Source organism: Nannobrachium achirus, assembly GCF_963921795.1.
Source record: "Nannobrachium achirus genome assembly, chromosome: 6".
Taxonomy (NCBI): domain Eukaryota; kingdom Metazoa; phylum Chordata; class Actinopteri; order Myctophiformes; family Myctophidae; genus Nannobrachium; species Nannobrachium achirus.
Genome location: NC_137815.1, coordinates 31,883,387 through 31,907,055, shown reverse-complemented (window position 1 = coordinate 31,907,055; position 23,669 = coordinate 31,883,387). Strand labels below are relative to the sequence as shown.

At 42.3% G+C, this 23,669-nt stretch overlaps 1 protein-coding gene across 3 annotated transcripts in view; it reads right to left on the bottom strand.

Moving 5' to 3' along the window:
- The window catches only part of LOC308287477 (calcium-dependent secretion activator 1), a gene marked incomplete at both ends in the record, with an annotated part of 156,978 nt that overhangs the window by 82,623 nt on the left and 50,686 nt on the right, over window positions 1-23,669 (bottom strand). For all 3 annotated transcript variants that reach the window (XM_080728659.1, XM_080728658.1, XM_080728660.1), the window contains 2 exons: window positions 3,126-3,359; window positions 4,734-4,814. In XM_080728659.1, coding sequence (XP_080584785.1) covers window positions 3,126-3,359; window positions 4,734-4,814 — 315 coding nt within the window. The remainder of the gene's footprint in view (window positions 1-3,125; window positions 3,360-4,733; window positions 4,815-23,669) is intronic.

Sequence of the window (23,669 nt, the reverse complement as noted above, 5' to 3'; positions counted from 1 at the left end):
GAAATTACTGTGAAATGTCTCATTTTTATCCGGACAAGTGACTTTTGTGCCCGGAACAAGTGAATGGGAAATGTACTTGTCCAAAGGACAAGTGCCTCAAAATGTTAAAGTCAAGCCCTGCCTCCATGATCACCACCGATAACAGAAAACAAAACAAAGACTTAAAGGAGTAGTTCACCCCCAAAATGACTTTGTTTTCTATCAATTACTCACCCCATGGAGACTTATAATTCAATAATATATTTTTAGTTTTTGTTACATTCCTAAGACAATAATTTGATTATAATACATTTACCCCCATTTATTATGGATGGAGACACAAATGCGGTTGCATCTCCATCCGGAATCAATGGGGGTCAATTTATTATAATAAAATAAAATGATGGTCTTTGGAATGCGACAAAAACAGATTTGGGGTGGGGTGAGAAATCAATAGGTAAAAAAAATCATTTGGGGGGTGAACTACTCCTTTAAGGCCCACCATGATCACCACCTACAAACCAGATTTCTCAGAGCGGCAGCCATATAACTGCTGTGTCAATCGGCACCTACTGTATGTGTGTGCGCGGCTGTGCACCGACACCGCAGCTACACAGCAGCGCTCTGGAAAAAGGTCTCACATCAACAACAGAGACTTTAGACTTAAGTGCTGTAATAGCTAATGCTCATGGTCCAATCCACTTGAATTAAAAAATATCCAATAAACACTTAAGTTTCCCCTAGATAAAAACCTGTGTGATAACAAAGAAACAAGCGGTGCATGTGGCATAGCCTTTTCTAATGGATTCCACTGAAGCTGCTGGCCTATAACAGCTGTATACTTGAGTATAAGACAGCACATTAAAGGGCACCAGAGTTGGACTTCAATTCCCATTTAGCACTCACCCATTCAACAATGCACTAATACTGTACAGTACAAGGCACCATGGATAAAAGCATCCTCTACTGTAAATCTTAGATACGTTATCCTTCCTGATGTTTGCTGCTTAGTGACGGTCGTACGTTTTATTTGAAGTTTTATTTGCCAGCCATTTCAGTCCAACAGTTGTCCTTATTTATTTTATTTGATCTTGTTTATGTTTAGCATAATTGAGTATACAGCAAATATCCTGAATTATAAATGAGGTTGTTATGGATGGGGTGATCTTAAAGCTATAGCCAAAGTGTTTCAATGAAGCAAAAGCTAAATTGCATGCAAATGTTCCAGTGGAACAGACTAGCATTTTGAGCAAGTAAAATAAAAGTGCAACATTACAGAATGAATATCATGATGATGATTTTCCTGATGGCATATATTGAATTAATAATGGTTTTATGGTGGTTTTGATTTGCTGAATCAATTAAAAACGTATTGGGGAAATAATTCAAATTGAGTTGTTTTGTACAGTAGTTCAAGACAATATTTGTGGACGGTCTAAAAGTACTCAACTCCAGTACTTTAGTCAATGTATATACTCCAGGTCAAATATTACTCAACTCTAAGTGAAAGTTGTTCAGTCAAAGCTGTACTATGTAACCTGGCAACGTGTTGCTAGAGTCCCAACTCTGAGCCAGTAAGTCAAAAGTACAATATTTGCTACTGTCCACCACTGCACGAAACCATAGTTGTAACCATTGGATCAGAGCAGTGCAAATCATCTCAGTATTGTGCAGCGTGTAAGGGGCGCATGCCTCCGAAACGCCTTTCCTCATTCCTCCTCATACATGTTATGTTCTTTGTGAGAGTGTCGAACAGCGCTGCATCGTAATGCAAGAAGAAGTGAGATGTTTCCCTGCTTCCCTGGTGACGATATCTCATTCCAGACAAGCTGATAAGTGATAATGAAGATGACTCACGTTCCCTCCCTGTGCTAAGGAGCAAGTGAAAGCTATTTTTTTCCTTTCCTGTGTGTCTGTCTGGTACTCTCATACCTTCTGTTCAGACCTCCGAGCAGCCCTGTCTGCTGTCTCTTTCCTATACTTAGTCTGGAGCAGAGAGGTGGCCTAGTGACAGCCAAGATTTATGAAGCCTGATTTATGCACCTGTAGTCTTACATTAAGGGGCCGTAGAGCGTCTGTTTATTTGTCTTTCCTGCCTCATTGCTAAAACTCTTTGGAGAAGTTCCATTATTATTAGACAATGGAATAACAAACACTATCACTGTAAATTCAACTCTGAGAGTGTAAAAATTTGTACCTGTGCGGGTTCATTTTTACACTCTCACCAGAGTTTAAAGGTGGTGCCATAGTTTTGTACGTTTTCTGTTTTGTATATGTGTCTATGGAGTTAACATTACTCTAATAGACTCCCCGTGTGTGGTTATATTATATTTGATTGTCTTAAAGGAGACATTCAGACCAAATCTGCCCTTCATAACACCCCTTCTTACCTTCTTTAGTCGATTTGTTTTCATAGCTGCCCCTGTTGCTAGATTTTTGAAACTTTTAAAAAAATGGCCAGTATTGATAATGACTTGGAGTATACGCCTGACTCAGAAGATTTTGAGTGAAGCGTACGTACACTTCTAACGTAGTAAGCTAGCGTAGCTACACAAGCGTTATCTTCTCATTCATACTACTAGATTCAAGCGATCAACAGACTAACTAGATTATATTCTTTTGCTGCTATTTTTCTAATTTTTTATACCCCAATCCCTTGTTGTGTATATTGTAATAACTCCAGGACAAAGCCTTCTTTACTCCACAGAAGTTACGCTAGAAGCGTAGCAACCGGAAATCTCGCGATACGCTAGAATCTCGCTTTGGAAACAGCATATTTGTTTACATCCCTTTTGGAGAGTCCCATTTTAGCTGTGAGGAGTGGTCATCAAAACTCGGATGAGGAGCAACAATAACAGAAATCCACCAAACCAGGTAGGAACATTTAAGGTCGTTGCACACTGCTGCGTTTTTTTTTCCCCGGACGAATATAGGAGCGATTTTCAGAGCATGTAAATAAATAAATCAACCTCACGTAATGTCAATTACGTTTGCAGATCTACAAGCACACAACGCCTCGCGCTTGTAGATTGGCTATTTTCACTAGTTTAAATCATTTGTTAAATGATAATTACAAAAGGAACGGTTTTGAACAAGGTTTCCTTCCACCCAACAACGACGATAGTCCTTGCTATGAGCTGCTTTACCTCCAGGGTGAAGGAGAGCACCACGTCAGACTTTGACAGCGTGTTCTCGTCCTCCTGGCCCATGTCTATGATGGAGGTGTTGTGGCCCCGCTTCAGCTTCTGCAGCTTGAACTCCCCTCCCTTGGACACGGGCATGCTCTCCAGGTTGGCCATGAGCTGGTTGACCGAGGCCTTCAGCTCCTCGATGTACATGCCCTCCATCTCCTTGGACACGAACTTGGGGAACTTGCCGCCCTGCGAGGGAACCAGAAAGAATGTAAATAAAAAAAGCGCCTGCAACAACGCACAGCTGAACGGTACATGCATTTATTAACCTTTTCAGTCCGCGACCCCCAAAATAATCATATTTTAACTGGGGACCCCCACCCTGACAAGCACTTGGAATTGTAGGTATTACATTTAATGTGACTCGGTTCCACAGATAAACATTGTAAAAATAGCACATGCTCACAACGCCTCGCAACGGTGTAGATCGGCTATTTTCACAATGTTCACCTCTTGCTAACTTAATATTTCACAGTTTGGCCAGTTTGGTATTAAAACGGTCTTGAAAGTCCTTAAATTGTCACTTTATAAATGTGCAGATACCCTGTATACACTCTGTGTTGGTTAGAAAATAATTTACGTTGAAGCATTCAAAATAATTGCCTTGTCCAAACTCTCCTGAACTTGAATGTAGCATCTTGAAAGAATTGTGTAGCTCTGTGTAGCATGATAGCATCAAGCATTGAAAATATCTAGCACGATGCGTTGTGAGCTTGGAGGTCAGCTATTTTCAATATTTTCACCAAAGGGCCCTTTTAGAAATTTCAGACCCTGCCTCTTTAACATTCTCTGCACGTCCCTGCTGTGAGGAAGTCAGGTGAGGAAATACCTGAACTTAAGGTGAGGAAATATCCTGATGTGCTGATGACAGGAGGTGTTGTTATGTGGTTATTTCCCCCAAACTGACTCCCAGCACATTATCACTTACACAGTACATATTCAGTGTGATTTCAAAACTAAAATCTTGTACCGTGTGTTTCACTCTGTGTGAGACATTTGGCTTGTGATTCATAATTAAGTGTGGTTGCCTATAGGGCAATCAGACTATCTTTCATCCAGAGTAACCAAACGTCCATTGAGTCGAATGGACTTTTTCTGTCCCTTTTCTGACTGGACAATATAATGTCCAATAAGACCAAGCTTCACGTGGTAAATGGTGAATACATTTATATAGCGCCTTTATCCAAGGTGCTTTACAGAGATTGTGCATTACATTCACACACACATTCATACACCGATGGCGGAGGAAACCATGCAAGCTAGGCACCAACCTGCTCACCGGGAGCAACTAGGTGTTCAGAGTCTTGCTCAAGGACTCTTCCGACACTAACTCTAGGGGAGCCCGGGATCGAGCTGGGAACCCTTCGGGAACCCTTTGTGTTCTAATAACAGTTTCTCTACCCCTGAGCCACTGTCACTGACTTGACATCACACAATATATATTGCGATACCCAAAAAATATCACAATGTGTCACGTTGTGTCGTGTTGTTGTGAGCTTTTTCCGTCTATCTTTAGCGCACGGCATCGGTATAAATCAAGTATAAATGATATGTCTGACTCACCCTGGCAATCTGATCAGCCATCTGAAGACGTCCATCCAGCTCTCTTCTGATCTGTGCTGCCTGTTCGTCCAGGTTGTCCAGCTACAGATAAACAAAGAGGAAAAGAACAAGTAAACAACCAAGTATTCTGCGTATTCCTTTTCAGATATATTACAGCTGGATTCAAATATTATGTCTAAATTATAACGTGTTATATCAGTCAACCTCAGACCCTGTCATAATACTGTTGTACCTTGAATACTATTTAAGGGCATGGTGGTCACACCGCACTTTTAGTCTACCTATAAGAGCGGATTCTGACAATGCATTTCAATGGGAATGGAGCGTTTTTTGCAGAAATCCGCAAATGGCAGCAAACCGCTCCATTCCCTTTGAAATGCATTGGCAGAATCCGCCATCAATAGTAGAATAAAAGTGTGGTGTGACCAATGCCCCAAGGCTTTCATGGGCTCTCTTTATATCACTAAATAAGTACCGGTATGTACTGTATGCACACAAGAGAATACAAAGTGTAAGCTATAGACCAGGGGTCTTCAACGTTTCAGGCCAAGGACCCCTTAGCTGAGAGGAAGATAAAGCAGGGACCCCCTATTACATATTGTATAAAATTGTGTTGCAGATTTTCATCGACTTGTTTGACAGCACTGTCATCGTGTTGGATTCATATTAATGTGCATTTTCAGACATTTTACCACTTAAATCGTCGATACTTTCACTCTGTACTTGATCTGATCTTTTTTTTTCTACACCTTTGCCAAAAATAGCTGCGAGGCTTTGAGAGCTTGTAGATCGGCTATTTTTGTCTAAAGTTCTCCTCAAAATAGGGATGCGACATCATGCGAGGGTTCAAGTTGTTCATTTAAAAGAATGATCCTATCACACAGAGATTTGGCGGCCCCCCTGTAGTAACTCTGAGGACCCCCTAGGTCGGAGTCCCCCCCTATTGAAGACCCCTGCTTGAGGCAGAGGTGTGACACTTTATTGCTATAATAATACTGCATGTTGCCAGACAAATTGTGTTGATAGCAGGGCAGGAATTTCAGGGAGGTCACGAAGGCCATCCTGGCCATCGTTGCCCCTCAGTTTGGCCTTGTGCCCCTCAAACAAATGGCATGCCCTGAGGCCACAGTGGCCTTAAAGCCCCAGTCTCTTTCTTTTTGTAGACACCATTCTTTCGTATCATGTAGTGTCTTTCACCTAGCCTCGTAAAAAGATGGGAGGAGTCAGTTTACTAGGCTATCTTTCACCTGTGTCTTTTGTTGAGATTCTGAATTCTTAACTCCCCTGAGTCTTTAAACCAATCCAGTGATTTTAATGGTTGCAGGGTTGACCATGGATCAGATTCAGATTGTAAATTCCATTTATTTATTTCACTGCACAAAGTCTACATATTACATTTAAAATCCTATTATTTTTTCAATGGACTAAAATCTTTATTTGATGGCTTCCCTGCCTTGGCATTTGGCCTTTGCTTTGTGCCCTAAAAAATGCACCAAACACCAATAAAGGCAGAGTGGCCTTGCCCCTAAAATGATGAAATTCCAGGCCTGGTTGACAGAGATAATCTTACATAATACATCTGCTGCACAGAAGAATTTTTCTGATATGAATAATAGCATGCATTCATTGACCACTATATTGTGACATCTGCTGCTGCTTATAGGAGCTTCACCGAGTTCCAGTGCATGTTAAAGCATGATCGTTCGTGGTCCTACACAGAGCCAACAAGACCACAGGCCAGGTTGCCTATCGTCACTGTCGGACAGAAACCATGTATCTCCAGCTTTCAAATGTGTATGTTTTCTCGTAGAGCAAAGCCCTGCTTCACCATACAAGGCTGCCGCACAAAACTAGTGAAAATAGCAGACCTACAAGCACACAGCGCCTCGCACCGCAAAGCGTTGTGTGCTTGTAGATTGGCTATTTTCAGTATCTTAAATCATTTTTAAAATGATAACTGCACTTCGAACGGTTTTGGACATACAAGGTTCCACCCGACAACAACGCTATGCAGCAGTCACTTTGAGTCCTGTCACACAGCCCTCCCCCGAACATACAGTAACACACACATGCACACGCACGCACACACACACACACACACACACACACACACACTGAAAACACACACACACACACACACACACACACACACACACACGCACACACACACACACACACACACACACACACACACACACACACACACACACACACACACACACACGCACTTACGCACACGCACAAATACGCTACCATGCAGTAACAATAACCAGTCACAGGAACCATGACACATAAAATTCAATTCCAGCCAGTTCAATCTGATGAAAGTGGACCTCTGGAGAAGATCCATTGTGTGGTAAGCACTAAGAAAACTGCTGTCCACGAATGCACAGAGGGCAGATAAAACAATTAATTTCGGAGGCAATAAACAAGTTGCCCTGTTGACACGACCAGTGAAATCAGCGCTTCCTTTCCTTCCCCCATTGTGTTTGTGTTGTTTGCCATGCTTATGTTGTTAGAGGCTGCGCTAGGGCTGCAGCACTAATTCCTAATCATATCTCCAGTGCACCAACACAACAGCATGCTTTTGAATGAATGAGAGGGAGAGAGGGAGGGAGGGAGGGAGAGGCCAAGGTAGTTGTTGCTGAAACCATAAACGGTGGTTAAGTGTTATAGCAGGGTTTCAATTATGGAAGCCTGGGGGTGACCCAATTAACCAGCTGTGGTTGCCTTTGCGGGTCAAAAGAACAAATGTGACCATGCAAGCCAGATACGACCATACAGTGTGGTCATGACTAAAAGACACGACAGGCACGTCACCGGTTATGGACGCTATTTAGAATGCCATCTTATATTTTCCGGCAATACAATGCAAAATAGACCTTCATTTCAAAGACACACGCTAGAGCTCTTCACAGGAAATCGAAAATGGACCTGTCAAATTTGTCCTTATTCCGACCCGTTCCCCCTCCTACAAAACCAACCCCGTGTGGTCCCGTAACAATTTCTTCTGATTCCGAGGCGTTCCGACTTTCTTTCTTTTTTTCCGGATCCGTACCCATGAAATTTGTTCCGAAATATGATTATTTCTGAGATTCCGAGAGACTCGACCCAGACACCCCTTCAAAAAAGTGAATTCATGATTGTTCGCCGGTCTTTTCAAAACAGCCTAGCAGCTTGCAGTGTGGTAAGCATGCATTGCGTAAAATACTCATTAGGCAGAGTCCTATTTCAAGTTTTCAAATGTATAGAAATCTTTTGAAAATAGCAGATCTACAAGCTCACAATGTGTCGCATTGTGACGCATTGTCGCATTGTGAGATTTTAGATCGCCTATTTTCAAATGGTTGAAATGTATATAGGGCTGAAGTGGTTAATGCACGTTTTGTGATAATAATCAAATAATCAAAATCTACAAAGTAACTACTAGTCACTAAAACTGTCAATAGTTAAAGTCAAATAAATGTAGTGGAGTAAAAGTACACTATTCCGAGATGTGGTGGAGTAGAAGTAAAAGTATTGGATTTTTCTTTTATTATTATATTTTTATCCCACGATTTTGCAACCCATTTTTCACCCAGTGCCAATTGCCTATGTAATCCTGGGCTCTGCTCTCCCTCTGCCGCACCTGGGGAGACAACAGACTGACCTTATGCTTCCTTCAATGCATGAGTAGTCCAAGTTGTTTCTTTTCACCTGACGGGGGATTTTCCCCAGGATGGACGTAGCGCGTGGAAGGAACACGTTATTCCAACCAGTTCCTTTCCCCTCCATCAAGCGCCCCGGCTGGCCAGGGGGAGGCATTATTGAGACCAGGATTACTGCATGTTTTTGTGAGGGTATCAACCCTAGGAGACACGGGGAGAACATGCAAACTCCACACAGAAAGGCCCTGACCAGGATTACTGCATGTTTTTGTGAGGGTATCAACCCTAGGAGACACGGGGAGAACATGCAAACTCCACACAGAAAGGCCCTATTGCCGACCCCACCTAGGGTGTGGGTGCTGATGATGTGGAGGGAGAAACACACCCCCAGCACCCACAGCATCCCCCGGCGGGAATCAAACCCAGGACCTTCTAGCTGTGAGGTAAAGCGCTAACCACTGCGCCACCGTGCCACCTGGTCCTCACTAATCTTCATGATAAAATAGCACAATTTCTTTCTACTTGGTCTGTGTCTCGTAGGAGGGCCGTGGGCTGTGAAGAGCTCGAGCTCTATAGCTCTATTTTTCTGCGATCATAGCAATATTGTGCAGACCTTCAGCTCAAAGGCACGCGCATCGTTCCCATAGCACCATAGGAATCCTGCTGCCATCACCATAGAGACCAGTGAATGGACCATCATTCATGGTGTGTGCGCTGCTGTGGCCTTGATGACAGAATATAGATTTTCTTTCTTTCTTCCCGCCCCCCTGTCAGCAAAAAATGTCAGTTATATGACTATTTAGAGCCTTTTCTTTTTAAAGGGGTGCAAAGGGTTAAACTAAAATTATAATTACATACATTTTTGGCTGGGAGAAAGCATTTTCAGAAAAATTTCCTGGCCCAGTCGCATCAATAATGAATGCAGAGAGATGTGCAGCATATCAGTTGACACAGGAAAAGAGATGAGAGGGCTGATCTCTCTCTGTCTCTCTTTGTCTCTATATCTGCTACTCTCTATGGATGGTCCCACGTTCTTGAACAATATGGCTTTGATCTGTTACAACCGTGATGTTTTGATTCACAATAAAATACTCTCCCTTCTATGACCCGTCTCTTATTATCTATGATTCATTAGTGCGTTTACATATTGGTTTTGAACCGTGAAATTGTGCAGAAAAGCTTTCTGGACAAGAAATCAACATATTTTAACCCACGGAGCAATTCCACTGAGTGCGTTGGTTTTTAGTGGTTGAAAAGGTAAAACATAAAAGTATTACTACAATATAGAAATACTCTGTTCCAAGTAAAAGTCTCAAAAGTATCAAAGTAATCTTTATGCAGAAGGTCTCAGCAGACTGAATTGTATAGGGTTGAAGTGGTTAAAGTATGTTTTAATAATAATAATCAGCCGTAACTAAAGTTCTCAAATAATGGTAGCGGAGTAAAAATAATATATTTGGATACGAGATGTAATGAAGTAGAAGTAAAGGTAAAATTGGATATTGTAAATACCCAAGTAAAGTACAAATACCTCAAAATTGTACTTAAGTACAGAACTTAGTTTCCACTACTGTTCTTTTTTTAGTTGAAGCTTGGCAAAGAGAGATGTAAAAGGAGTTGTATCATACTGACAGGTAAGCTGATTTGCCACAACCAAGTGGGAATATAAAGGAATGATATTGAGAATCAAGACTGACAATGGCAAGTAAAATATCACTGTCTGATCTGGCAAATGTGGCTTTGAAGCCCTCCGTGATCAGACTTCAAGATTCAAGGAGAAATTAAATCATTTCACATCTCACTCTCGCTAAGGCTGCCTTGGGGAGAAAAACACATGTGTTGTAAAACGTATCGGCTTATCGGTTGTACGTTGATTCCAGTATGGAAGTTTGGCAAATAAAGTTGAAGGAATTGAATCAAACAGATGAGCTGGTTTGAGACAAAGGAAAACAAATAACAATTGGCCTATACCATATAGGAATGACAATCACAAATAAAATATCACTTCTTGAGTACGGAATTGTGTGTTAGACTGTGTGTTTGACTGTCACCTTACTGATTATCTTTTCTTTGTTTCCTTCAAGACTAGACATAATATGTCATTACATTCCCTCACAAAGACAAATTAAGCGAAACAGCGAGACAGACAGACAGACAGACAGACAGACAAACAGACAGTCAGAGACAGACGGACAGAAAGAGAGAGAGAGAGCTCTGTTGTCCATCATACTGAGCACGCTGCTATTGTGTGATATTATTGTGTGATAGTACTTTAAAATGCTCTGGTCTTCTTCAAGACCGGACAGAATATTCACCATAATTCCCTCACAAAGACAGATACAGAACCAGCCTGCCAGCCAGACAGACAGACAGACAGACAGAGAGAGAGAGATAAAAAGACAGAACTTCACTGTACGTATCATGAGCATGCTGCTGTGTTGTTTGTGATAGAGTGTCCTAAAACGCTCTGGCAGGGGCGTCAAATTGGGTATGGCAGAGGTATGCAGCTGCCATACCCTGGGGCCAGGGGGGGAAATAAAAGTTACTTTTAAATATAAATCCATGAATGTCTCTTTGTCTATCTGCGCTGGTTATTATGTTATTAAATTACAGTAAAATAAATGCAAAATTTAACAAAATGGTCACTTTAACAAGGTATTATAATGATATTTTCCACACTTCTCCCCGTCTTGACAAAATGGTATATTCCCAGGTTCTGCAGGTCAGCTGCACAGGTGCAATGCATTAGTGTTAATTGTGGCACATTTACTAACATGAACAACTGTTCCAGGCTGCCATATCCAGCCCAAGAAACCGTAGAAACCTGGGTAAAAAATTGCCAAAATTCGTTTTTTTCAGACATTGTGAAAATACCAGATCTACATGCTCACAACGCCTCGCAGCGTTGTGAGCATGTAGATGTAGATCTGCTATTTTCACAATATAACCGTGCTATACATAATGTAATGCCTCTTATCCATGAGGACTCCCATCTTTGCCATACCCTATAGCTTTTGCTGAACTGACGCCACTGCGCTCTGGTCTCCTGCATGCTGTTGGGACGGGAGCCAGAGCTGACCTCTCTGTTGCCTGATGCTATTTCACCCTCTCCTATTACATTAACAGGCCTTGTCTCTCAGGCTTTACTGTATTGATTCCCTGCCCCTTCCAGCAATCCCACTGTAACAGAGAACAAGCTGAAGTCACTGTGTGGCTGTTTAGCAGGAAGGGGAAGGGCGGCGGCAACCTGAGGGAAAGCTGTTGTTCTGTTTTTGGTTCAGCCTGATAGTTAGATACGTATCTTACGTAGATAGACAGAAAGACGGACGGTCAAGTAAAATAAGGATTTTATTTGTCACTTAAACCAGTAGTTCTCAACCTTTTCAGGCCGCGACCCCCCAAATAATCATATTTGAACCCCCACCCTGATGAGCACTAAGAGTTGAGTCTGGGGACCCCCCCCCCTCCCCAAATAATTTGGGGAACCACCCTGGCAGTGGTTCTCAACCACAGGTTGAGAACCACTGCCTTAAACGACAATGCCACACTATATAACATATAGGCTCATTTTCCTACTTATATTGATAACATATAGGCTCATTTTCCTATTATATTGATCCCCCAATAATATATCTTGTGCATGCTGACAGCAGGCCAAGGACCACTATTATCAAACGTTTGTCATATCAGTCAATGACAACTACAGCGGGCATGGTGGAGCAGTGGTTAGCACTTCGCCTCACAGCTAGAAGGTCCTGGGTTCGATTCCTGCCGGAGGAAGTTGTGGCTGCTGGGTGCGTGTTCCTCCACCCGTGTCATCAGCACCCACACCCTAGGTGGGGTTGGCGATAGGGCCTTTCTGTGGTGAGTTTGCATGTTCTCCCCATGTCTCCTTGGGCATAGGCCCTCACACAAAAACATGCAGTAGTCCTGGTTTCTATACTACCTCCCCCTAGCCAGCCAGGTGCTCCCTAATGTCCCCTGGTGCGGCAGGGGGAGAGCGGAAACCAGGACTACAGGTTAGGTAGTCACTGGGTGAGAAAAATGGGTTGCACAACCGTGGGTAAAAAAACATTTAAAAATGACAACTACAGTATTTATTTTGGTAAAAGTAATGGAAATTTGAAATAGTCAAGTAAAGTACAAATACATCAAAATAAGTACTTAGTTGCTCTACACCACTGGTACCAGCTAATTGTCGGCATGAAATTCGCCGGCTCAAGACGACTTGTGACAAGGTGCAGTTTAGCAGATTTCAGAAAATCTTTTAGTTACACCAGCATGACAATGTACAGCAGGTAATGACATGCCGCACTACCGTTTCATACTGAATAAACGTCGCTGTTTATTCTGTAAACGTCGCTGTGTTCTATTAGGGCTTCCAGATTAACACTTCCAGGAGATTGAGCTCTAGAGTTACAATAGTCAAGTTTTGATATGACAGATGTCTGGATGAGGAGCTGGGCTGACTCCTGGGTGAGGAAAGGTCTTATTTTAAAAGAATGGTTCTGCTCATTCATGTGCAGAGTATGAAACAACGCTGGCCAAGATGGTATCAAAATGGAAGACTGTCAGTGTGAACTGTCTGTCAAGTACTGCATGTGCTTCCAGTCTTGGCCACTGAACAACAGCCACCCTGCTGCAGCTGCACACACAGTTCCTGGTTAGTAGAGCACATAATCAGACTTTTGCCACCAGCTGCAGCAGAATGTCTGCACTTTCAGCTCAGAAATACTGCCAGTAATTCTGCAACACAATGGGACCTTAGAGGACATGATGAGACCAGGGGGGGAAGTTCAGCAGAATTAAACCGGAACAACAAGTTCCTATGAACACGGGTGTCGCACTAAATCCTGGGCCCCGGGTACTTTAACTATTGAAAAATAGCAGATATACAAGCTCACAGCGCGGCACCGAGTGCCACACTGCGAGCTTGAAGAGCTGCTATTTTTGAAAAATCGTGACATTTTTTGCAAGCCTTTGAGTATTTCAAATCCTTCAAAGGTTTTATGAAAAATCTGTTTCTATGTAAGTGGTGCTCAAACTTTTTCATGTGAAGGACCCCCAAAAGGATATGTATTTGGCCACGGAACCCCATCTCAAAATATTTAGTTACAGGAACCCCCCAGAAGCAAAATTTGAGTTACAAATATTCGCTTAGAAAATACATATATTCAAAGATTTGCACACATTTTCACAACTTTCAAAAAATTGCAGATCTACAAGCTGCTATTTTTCAATAGAAAGTATAAAATAATTAAGGCCCCTCCAACCCTTGGGCCCTAGTAACTCAGTCCCACTTTTCCCCCCCTTGTGACGCCCCTGACTGTAATTCTGCAACACAATGGGACCTCAGAAGACATGATGAGACCGGGGGGAGGAAAAAACAACAACTAAAGAACCAAACAAAAACATCCGGTTTGAGAGCAGATATATGACTGCTAACGGTGCTGTACTGGTGCTGCACTGCATTGTTGCGTGGTGTTGGCTATCTTGCACCGCCTGTCAATGTTCTCAACCAGTGGTCCTTGAGGGGGTTCCAAGTGGTCCCCAGCTAAATGATGGAGAGTTGGTATAACCAAGACAGACCCTTATATTTAATTTAACTATTGAGCGCATAAAATGAAACCATATGGACTCTTATAGATGTTCAACTCTTAAGAGCGTAACATGGAAACAAATCCATTTGATTTCATTTTACGCTGTCAGAGTTAAAATATTGTTAAACATCTGCATTACTTAATTTACAAGAAGTCTTCACAAATAGAGAATGTAGATGAATTGTTAGGATCAACATGTGCCTGCTGTTATCTCAATACAGCATATGGAATTGTGGACAAAATCTTATCCAACGATAACAAAATATTCTACGTTTTGAGGCTAAATCTCATCAAGCGGTGGTCCGTGGCTCAAATGCCGAATAAATAATGGACCTTGATGTGAAAAGGGTTGAAAACCACTGCTCTAGAAGTGCTTTGCCGGTGACATCTGACCTGTAACAACGCCGTAACAACTGTCACAGTGCTGCCACGGCTGGAAATCCAGCAGCTTGGCCTGTCATCAAAGCTGCATGCCCCCCCCCCCACACACACACACCAAACCCCACCCCAAAGGAAAAGTTAATTGTCATTGTTGCTTTCATTCTGAAATCCAATACCATGGCTACCAAGCAGTGTGGACGGTGCAATGAGCGAATGTGTGCAGTCTGCTGCTTATCTGTTTAACAGCTTATACGAGGGGCTTTGGAGCATGCATGTGTGTGTGTGTGTGTGTGTGTGTGTGTGTGTGTGTGTGTGTGTGTGTGTGTGTGTGTGTGTGTGTGTGTGTGTGTGGGTCAGCTCCTCCAATAACTCCACCTCTTTCCTGACATCAGTAGAGAAACAGACACGGTCCATGCTGGTATGTAACAAAAGCCAAGGTCCGTAGCCGAGTAGCCTATAAACCCCCACAGCACCCCCAATCCTATCAGGCATGGCCTAAAGGTCGTCACTGTCACTGTCCCACCATGGTGGCATGATGCAGGTGGACAGGCGTTTTCATAAAACCCACCAGCCCCTGCTAAAAGGTAAACCTCCCTACAACGTTAGCCGAGCTGACAGCAACATCACCGCGGCTAACACGAAGGTTACGCCGCCTCTGTGTTAGCCAGGCTGACAGCGGAGGGGTCAAAGGTGACAGAACAGGAGCAGGCGGGTAGTTAGCGGCACAGCTGATGACAGCTTGACCAGACGCAGTGGTGGGAAAACGTACTCACATTTATTACTTCAGTTAAAGTATCAACACTGCAATATAGAAATACTAGTTTCATACTAGTATGAAAGTGTTGAAATGTACTTAAAGTACCAAAAGTAAAAGTACAAAATATTTGAAAATAGCTTATCTAAAAGCTCACAACACGTTGCATTGCGACGTGTTAACCAATTCAGCCATATACGTTTCGGCCATTTGAAAATAGGCGATCTACAGTGAGATTGTAGATCTGCTATTTTCAAAATATTTGTATACATTTTATACATTTCAAAACTTGTGAAACTTGTGAGTACTTTTTGTACTTTAAAGGTAGGGTAAGTGATTTAATTTAAGTTTCAGTTTTCATGATCAAGTGGGGGCAGGCCTTGGTGTGCATAAGGTCCGCCCCCCCCCCCCCCCCCCCCCCCCCCGACCGCGATTGGAATAAGGCCCCACTCTATCCTGATTGGACGAAAACCTCTCTCCTCCACCACAATTGAAACTGCTTTTTTCTCCTCACAGGGGATAAGGCTGAAGTCCAAATATGGACCAAACACTCTCGTACTATCTAGTACTATCAGAACATTAGCCTGGGATCCCTTCACTTTTCGGGGTTTGATCCGGTCGGGAGCAGAAACCACTCCATCATGTTGTAGTCCTCAAAGAACTACAATTTGGCCGGAAAGATCAAACCGGATTGCATCTTTTAGTCCAACTCTTAGCGACTGGCAAGACTACACTAGGCTACTCAAGCAATTTAATAGGGATTGGGGAAACAAACGGGGGGAACCAAAACAAAGCGACGTCGCTTCTTCTGCTTGTGGTTTCCGACGGATCAAACGGCCTGTTGTAAACGAATACCGTGGTTCAGAACATAAAACCCATTTTATTATTACCCGAATTAAATGAAATCACTTACCCTACCTTTAAGTACATAATGACACCAATACCTTTGTACTTTTACTCAATTATATTTCGAATTATGGACTTAGTATTTCTACATTGCCATATTGATACTTTTACTAGTTAAGTAAAGGATGTGAGTACTTTTTTTCACCACTGGCAGCAGACGGCACAGAGAGGGAGAAGACTAGGGCGTCTCAACCCTGTTTGGGAGCAGAAAATCGGGGAGGCAGAGCTCCTTCGGAGCTGGATGATGAGACCTGGAAAGGTGGAGGCAGATGGTCTATATTTAGACTTGCTACAGTACGTGTGAACAGTCCCGTGTGTGTGTGTGTGTGTGTGTGTGTGTGTGTGTGTGTGTGTGTGTGTGTGTGTGTGTGTGTGTGAAAGAGAGACAGAGAGAGACGGAGCAAGAGGAGTGAAAGAGAGCGAGGTGGAGAACGAGTCAGAGCTGCTTCTATTGGGAGTGCAACATGCGAGGCATGCGCTAATTAAGAGGCTGAATTGTTGTACTTATTTCAAGCCCTTGCGGTTAGGTGAAGCTTTGGCTTCTCTATCTAGCTAAAGCACTGTGTTTTTTATATTTCTGACAGACGTGGTCCAGATTCCATGCCAAGCCGGTGCTGTCAGGCATAGTTCTTTTGGGTTTAGAGCAAGGGTCTTCAACGTTTTCAGGCCAAGGACCCCTTAGTTGAGAGAGAGATGAGGCAGGGACCCCCACAACATGTTCATAGATATAGTTTCATTGTTTGACAGCACGATCAACAGTGAATTTTGGATTCATGTTAATGTGTGTTTTCAGATATTTAACCACTTGAACGGTCAATACTTAATCAACTTCACCTTTCACTGTGAATGTGAGTGCTGTCAAACAGTCTGCTCTTTTCCCCCTCCAAAGATCTTTGCCGAAAATAGACGATCTATTCGCGTTGTGAGCTTGTAGATCGGCTATTTTTGGCTCAAGTTCTCAGAATATAGACGCTAGGGTTCAAGTGGTTAATATAAGAAAGGGGGGAAAAAGCAAGTTCCTATCACACAAAGAGTTGGAGGACCCCCTGTAGTAACTCTGAGGACCCCCTAGTGGTCCCAGATCCCCTGTTGAAGACCCCAGGTTTAGAGGATGCTAGGTGAGATCCTTTCCCCAGCACAGTGTGCACAGCAAAGCATGTCCATTACACAATGATATCATAAACTCTATTTTCATCCATGCCTTATCCCTAAACTTCTTTGCTTTTTTATTTACTATTTTGAAAAACATTTAAAAATAGTTTAACTAGCCGATCTACATCAACACATTATGAGCTTGTAGATCGTCTATTTGAAGTATTTTTAAATATTTTTCAAAATAGTAAAAAAAAATCGAACCTCTGTTCGAAGTGGAGCTGTATGTGTGTGTGTGTGTGTGTGTGTGTGTAGCACCTCTCTGGTCACCCAGGATCATGTGTACCGATTTTTGTGACATTTGAAGAAAATCTGTAGGAAAAGGTGCAAAAAGTGTGTTTTGGAGAAAATTCAAGATGGCGGAAAATCTATCCTGGCGCAAATGGGCGTGGCCTATATGGGGAGATGCGTCTTGACCCAAGGAATCCAGGGAAAAAAGAATTTTAATTTTCCGATCTACGGTTCAAGAGTTACGGGGCAAAACGCAAAGTGGGCCGTTATAGCGCCACCATGAGGCCGAGTGATGTAATTATTTTTGGATTCATTCTTAAAATCATTATGAATCTCCTCTCCGAGGTTTGAAACTGTAGCTCCTATGGTTTACGAGAGAAAAATACTTGAATGTGAGTTTTTGCAATTCCCATTATAAGTCAATAGGGAAAATTAATTCACTAATAAATTAATATCAATTAAACTATAGAACCTTTCTCTTAGCAAGTTACTAGCACACGATTCCCGAGTAAGCCGGTCGATTTGACATATGGCGCGAGTGTGTGGTGCAAAAACTGTGGGAGGAGAAGCGTGCCAAACTTTGAGGCTACATACAGACAGACAGACAGACACGGACGGACGGACACACACACGGCCACGTATAGGGAGCTTGTGTTCCACACAGCTCCAAAAAAAGGCAAAGAAGTTTAGGGATAAGGGGTAAGGCATGCATGGACGGAAAAAAAAGCCCATAAGCTCAAACCTCATTTCCCAACTGACAGTCGCTGACTAGGCAAATTGGAGAGGAAACCAAAGGTGGGGCCTCACTTTATAGGCCAGTCAATCTAAGCAAAAAAATCACACCCGTGTGAACTGAGCGGTGGTTTACTGTACTCTACTGTACCTAACTGTACTGTACTGTACATATTCTGTGTTCTATATCTATGAATTCTATGTGTTCTAGATCTATGAATTCTGTCGCCCCCCCCCCCCAGGCTAGTCTCAACAGCACCCTCTTACCTACCCACCCCCCCCCCCCACCCCCACCCCCCTCCCCCCTTCCCCCCTGTGTGTGTGTGTGTGTGTGTGTGTGTGCCTGGCCTGGCCTGGCCTGAAAACAGCGCCCCTCCCTTAACATGTGTGGTCATAAAAGGTACTGTAGGCTACATACAGACAGACAGACACGGACGGAGACAGACATACCCACACACACGGCCACGTATAGGAGCGTTGTGACCACCGCTCAAAAAGGGCCTGACCCAAAAGAAATTGCAATAGTAACGGTTCAAGGTTTTTTATGATCCTTAGAGTCATCCAAAAAACATGTTAAAAATCACACCCGTGTGAACTGAGCGGTGGTCGTGGAGGCTGCGCAACAGCAAAACAAATATATATATATTGTGTGTGTGTGTGTGTGTGTGTGTGTGTGTGTGTGTGTGTGTGTGTGTGTGTGTGTGGGTGGGTGGGTGTCTGGCCTGGCCTGGCCTGAACAACAGCGCCCCTCCCTTAACATGTGTGGTCACAAAAGGTACTACAGGCTACATACAGACAGACACGCATACAGACAGACAGACAGACAGACAGACAGACAGACAGACAGACAGACAGACAGACAGACCCACACACACGGCCACGTATAGGAGCGTTGTGACCACCGCTCAAAAATGTTCCATTTTATTCTTAGTGGATCAAGGTGAATTCAGGGGGTTCAGGTTTGGGTCCCTTCACTTACTATACAGGAAAAAAAGACCCCCAAAGAATCTTCTTTAAGTAGCATGTGAAGGGTCTAACTAGGGGTTTTTCATGATTCTGAATCCATTCCAAGCATTTGTTTTGCGTGAAAAACATTCCTCAGGCTAAAACCTGACCCCCAAAACTATGATTTAGTGATGAGTCATCACTTTTCTGGGGTCTGCAATGGATTCAGGATCATGAAAAACCCCTAGTTAGACCCCTCACATTCTACTTAAAAAAAAGTAGAGGTCTTTTCCTGTATAGTAAGTGAAGGGACCCAAACTTGAACTCCATGAATTCACCTTGATCCACTAAGAATAAAATGGAACATTTTTTAACATGTTTTTTGGATGACCCTAATGGCCCATTCCCACTGGGCCAGATAACAGATATCTGGAGATATTTCTCCAGATATTTTTCAATGCAAAGTGGATGGTAGATACAGATAAAAAATATATATACCACAGATATTTGCCACAGATACTTTTATCTGTGGCAAATGTTTTTTTTATCTGTATCTACCATCCACTTTGCATTGAAAAATATCTGGAGAAATATCTCCAGATATCTGTTATCTGGCCCAGTGGGAATGGGCCTTAAGGATCATAAAAAACCTTGAACCGTTACTATTGAAATTTCTTTTGGGTCAAACCTCAGATTGACTAGCCTAATAATAGGAAAGGTTGTTAGTGTGGTTGATGTACTGTAGGCAACCAGACTATTGTTCTTGTCCATTTTTATTTCACCTAGACAGAGTAAACCTTTTTTCAGTAAACTTTTGCGCAACCTCAAAGGTCCATTGCATTCAATTTACCGTACGTTTTCTGTAACCCCAAAACCCCAAAAGTGAATTGAGTTCAATGGACTTTTTCTGTCCCTTTTCTGATTGGACAATATAATGTCCAACCAGACAGGATTGGTCAAGCTTCACGTGACATCAAAATATGTAATGTAAATTGTAAGACAGAATTCATCAGGAACAGCACACATTGTTTTTTAAGCCCTCAGCGGATTCCTTGTGGCTCACAAGGAATCTGCAATGGGAAATTGCAACCACACTTGCAATTTCCCAGAAGTGCAACTTTCTAGTTTGTGTATGGTCTGTCTGTCTGTCTGTCTGTCTGTCTGTCTGTCTGTCTGTCTGTCTGTCTGTCTGTCTGTCTGTCTGTCTGTCTGTCTGTCTGTCTGCCTGTCTGTCTGTCAAGGGGCCTGTGGTCTGTGATTCTTGGCTCTGCTGGGACTCACTCTGACACACTGGCACAAGTCATTTATTGTGCAGCCACCTGAGATTGTGGAATATATTCAGACAGAATAAGAGCTCATCCGTGTGGATAAATATTCATGATCACAACCGCTGAGCATGAAAAACGAAGGATTTTTCAACCAGTCAGCAGAGTGTTTCCACCAATATAAATGCATATTGTAGCTTCTTTTTAACTGCTGAAGGTAGCCTTCGTGAAGCCAGTTAGCACTGTGAAATATTCATATTTTGTTCTATTTTACAACAAACAGGTTTTGAATTAAAAACAACAAGAAATATTATTTGGAAAAATTGCTTCTCTTGGAGAATGAAGTTCCTTCTACACCAAGATTGATGGCTATCAATATATTGTTTATCTTTTAACCCATTAAAACCGGGCAAGCATCTGTGTCATTTTAGATTTTAAGCACTTTAACCATTATTTTATACTTTGGCTATTCACAAATTACATATATATATATAATAATCTCCTTGTAGATCTGCTATTTTTGAAAAATCTTGACAATTTGTGCAAATCTTAGATGATATTGTACAGTAGGCTATATATTCTTTTAAAGGAAACATTTTAAACTCAAATATTTGCTTCTGCGGGTCCATAACATACCTGTATTTTGAGATGAAACTTTTTCATGTCAAGGACTCTCAAAGTCATGTAGGGGGACTACATGACTTTGAGAGTCCTTGACATGAAAAAGTTTGAGCACCACTGATCGGCCTCAAGTCTTATTTTAGTTTACGTCCAAATCTCAACTACAGTATAATGACAACAACAGTGGTGAATTATAATTCATGACATCACTTTTAGAGTGATTTGATGAACGATATAGAAACACAACTTAACAAGTCATTATGTTCAACATGTCATGTTCAACGTAGTCTCGTGTAGCCAGACAACTATTCCACAATCTCCGAATGCTATATAGAGCCTGGAACTACAACTCCCGAGATCTGAGAGAGGACTCTGGCATTTCCGCTCACAAAAATATATTTTCTGCTAAACAGCAAGCTATATATCATCGTTGTCGGGTGGAAACATCGTATCTCCAAGTTTCAAATGTGTACGTTCTTTCGCAAAGTAAAGCCCTGCCTCATCATACAAGGCCGTTGCACAAAAGTAGTGAAAACAGCAGATCTACAAGCACACAACGCCTCGTGGTGCGAGGCGTTGTGTGCTTGTAGATCGGCTGTTTTCACTAGTTTAAATCATTTTTAAAATGATAAATTCAAAACGAACAGTTTTGGACATACAAGGTTTTCTTCCGACAACGACGATATGCTTAGATGATTGAAACGGAAGTGGGGAAGAGGTTTCACATCCGCTTTGTCGCTTGCTCATGATCAGAGCTTCCGTTGCCCCAGACTGTATAACGGAAGCATTTGAACATTGTGGGAGACAACAGTCTGGCCAGGCGACTGAGGCGAGACTACATTCAATGCATCGCTCACTTTCAACATTTGTACAGAACAATCCTTCATCAGTGTGGATGCTCACACCATTATCATAATACAATAGTATAGTTATCTTTACAGCTACAGTGTGGATGGTCCTTTAATCCTTGGCTTGCTCGAGTTTGAGTGATCTGTGAAAGTAGCGACTCCTACGCACTCAAAGACTGACAGCCACTGTGTGATTCATGCACAAACAATAGCCTGGAGGATAACTGCAGCGCAGCGTCTGTGAAGAAGCATTCCAGTTTGATGTGGCAAGGCTTTTGTTGATGTAAAACTCAATGTCAAGGTTTCTTCTCCCCCTTCACCCTGCTGCTGCTGTCACTGTCGCAAGAATGTTGTACACTCTGTAACGTCTGTTATTTATTATACCTGCTGCTTTTTCAATGCCTTTGAGTGCTCATAAATACAAATAATTCCTTGCAAAAAGAGTCACTCTTGTGGAAAAAGGTTAAAATGCCTTTAATTGTTTGGCTAATGCATGATTAAAACAGCGCTGTGCTGTTTGTATTCTTGCCATCATGCAATCCGCAACACCAATTGATGCTCCCAAACTTTAACGGTAACTTTTTGAGTCGACCAGGATCTTCTTCAGACCTTCATTAGGTCTGAAGAAGAGCCTAGTTGGTCATTAACTTTTTCAGTGACAGATGTTGTTATTTATTATTGGGTTTTGTGCCAGCAAAAGCACCTTACCTTTGCGATGTTATAGACAAAGATGTATTATTTTTTTTTCATCATTATTATTTTATTTTCTCCTTAAATAGGTGTACCGTGGCTCTACCAGCAGTAGAGGGCAGCCTCATGCAAGAATTAATGTGAAAATGGCTGCAGTAGGCTGCCGTCCGTCAAGGCAGCTCAGTCGCTACAGAGCAATAGATCCAGAGAAAATAACATGGAAGTGTTTTGTTACTCCATTGATGCTAACGTCCAGTGGGTTTTCGAGAGTACTTTTACGGGAGCTGTCTCTACGGTACACACCCACGCGACCCCTCATCAGTTTACAGACATCAAACCAAGGTACAAAAGAACGAGCCAAAGAACGTACAATTGGCATTGCGCCGCCGTCAAAAATGGGGCGAACGGGAAAGTCCAAAGCGTGGATAGAGTTAAGCTGTAATGTGCCGATCAACCTTGCAAGGAAAAACTAAATGCAACCAGTTGTAATTCTAGCTTACTTACTCAGTAGTTGCGACCAGTAATCACAGTCACTGTTGTAAAACCACAGAATTATTTTATGTAAATATTTATGAACTCAATAATAGAATGATTATAATACCCAGATGTATTGCTCAATGATTAGAAAGATGATGAATTTGTAACTACAGCTGTTGCAGAGGTGCACACAGAGTATAATTATTCATGACTGTAGCTTAAGATGTGAAAGTAAGTGATGACACTTGGCTGTGAAGATGTTTACTTTCTGAGTTGTGTTCTTCCAACACTAGATTCACAGGATGAGTCACAGCCTGCCCTGATTTGGTTACCAGCTGTCATTGACTTGTTCTTATTGTGACCAGGAAAATAGAGCAAACCGTTGAATTGACCTCTTTTTACATTATGCAAAAGAAGCCTGTTTTTTTCAGACCTTGAACCAGACCTTGAACCAGATGCATTTGTCAAGTTAAACATGCTCTCGTGTAGCCAGACAACTATTCCACAATCTCTGAATGCAATATTGAGTCTGGAACTACACCTCCCGAAATCCGAGTAACGGAAGATGGCATTTCCGTTCACGAAAATATACTTTAAAATATCTTTACATTTTGTTTCCATTTCTGCTAAGTAGCAAGCTAAATACTTTATGCTTAGATGATTTTGATTTATATTATTCAAAATAAA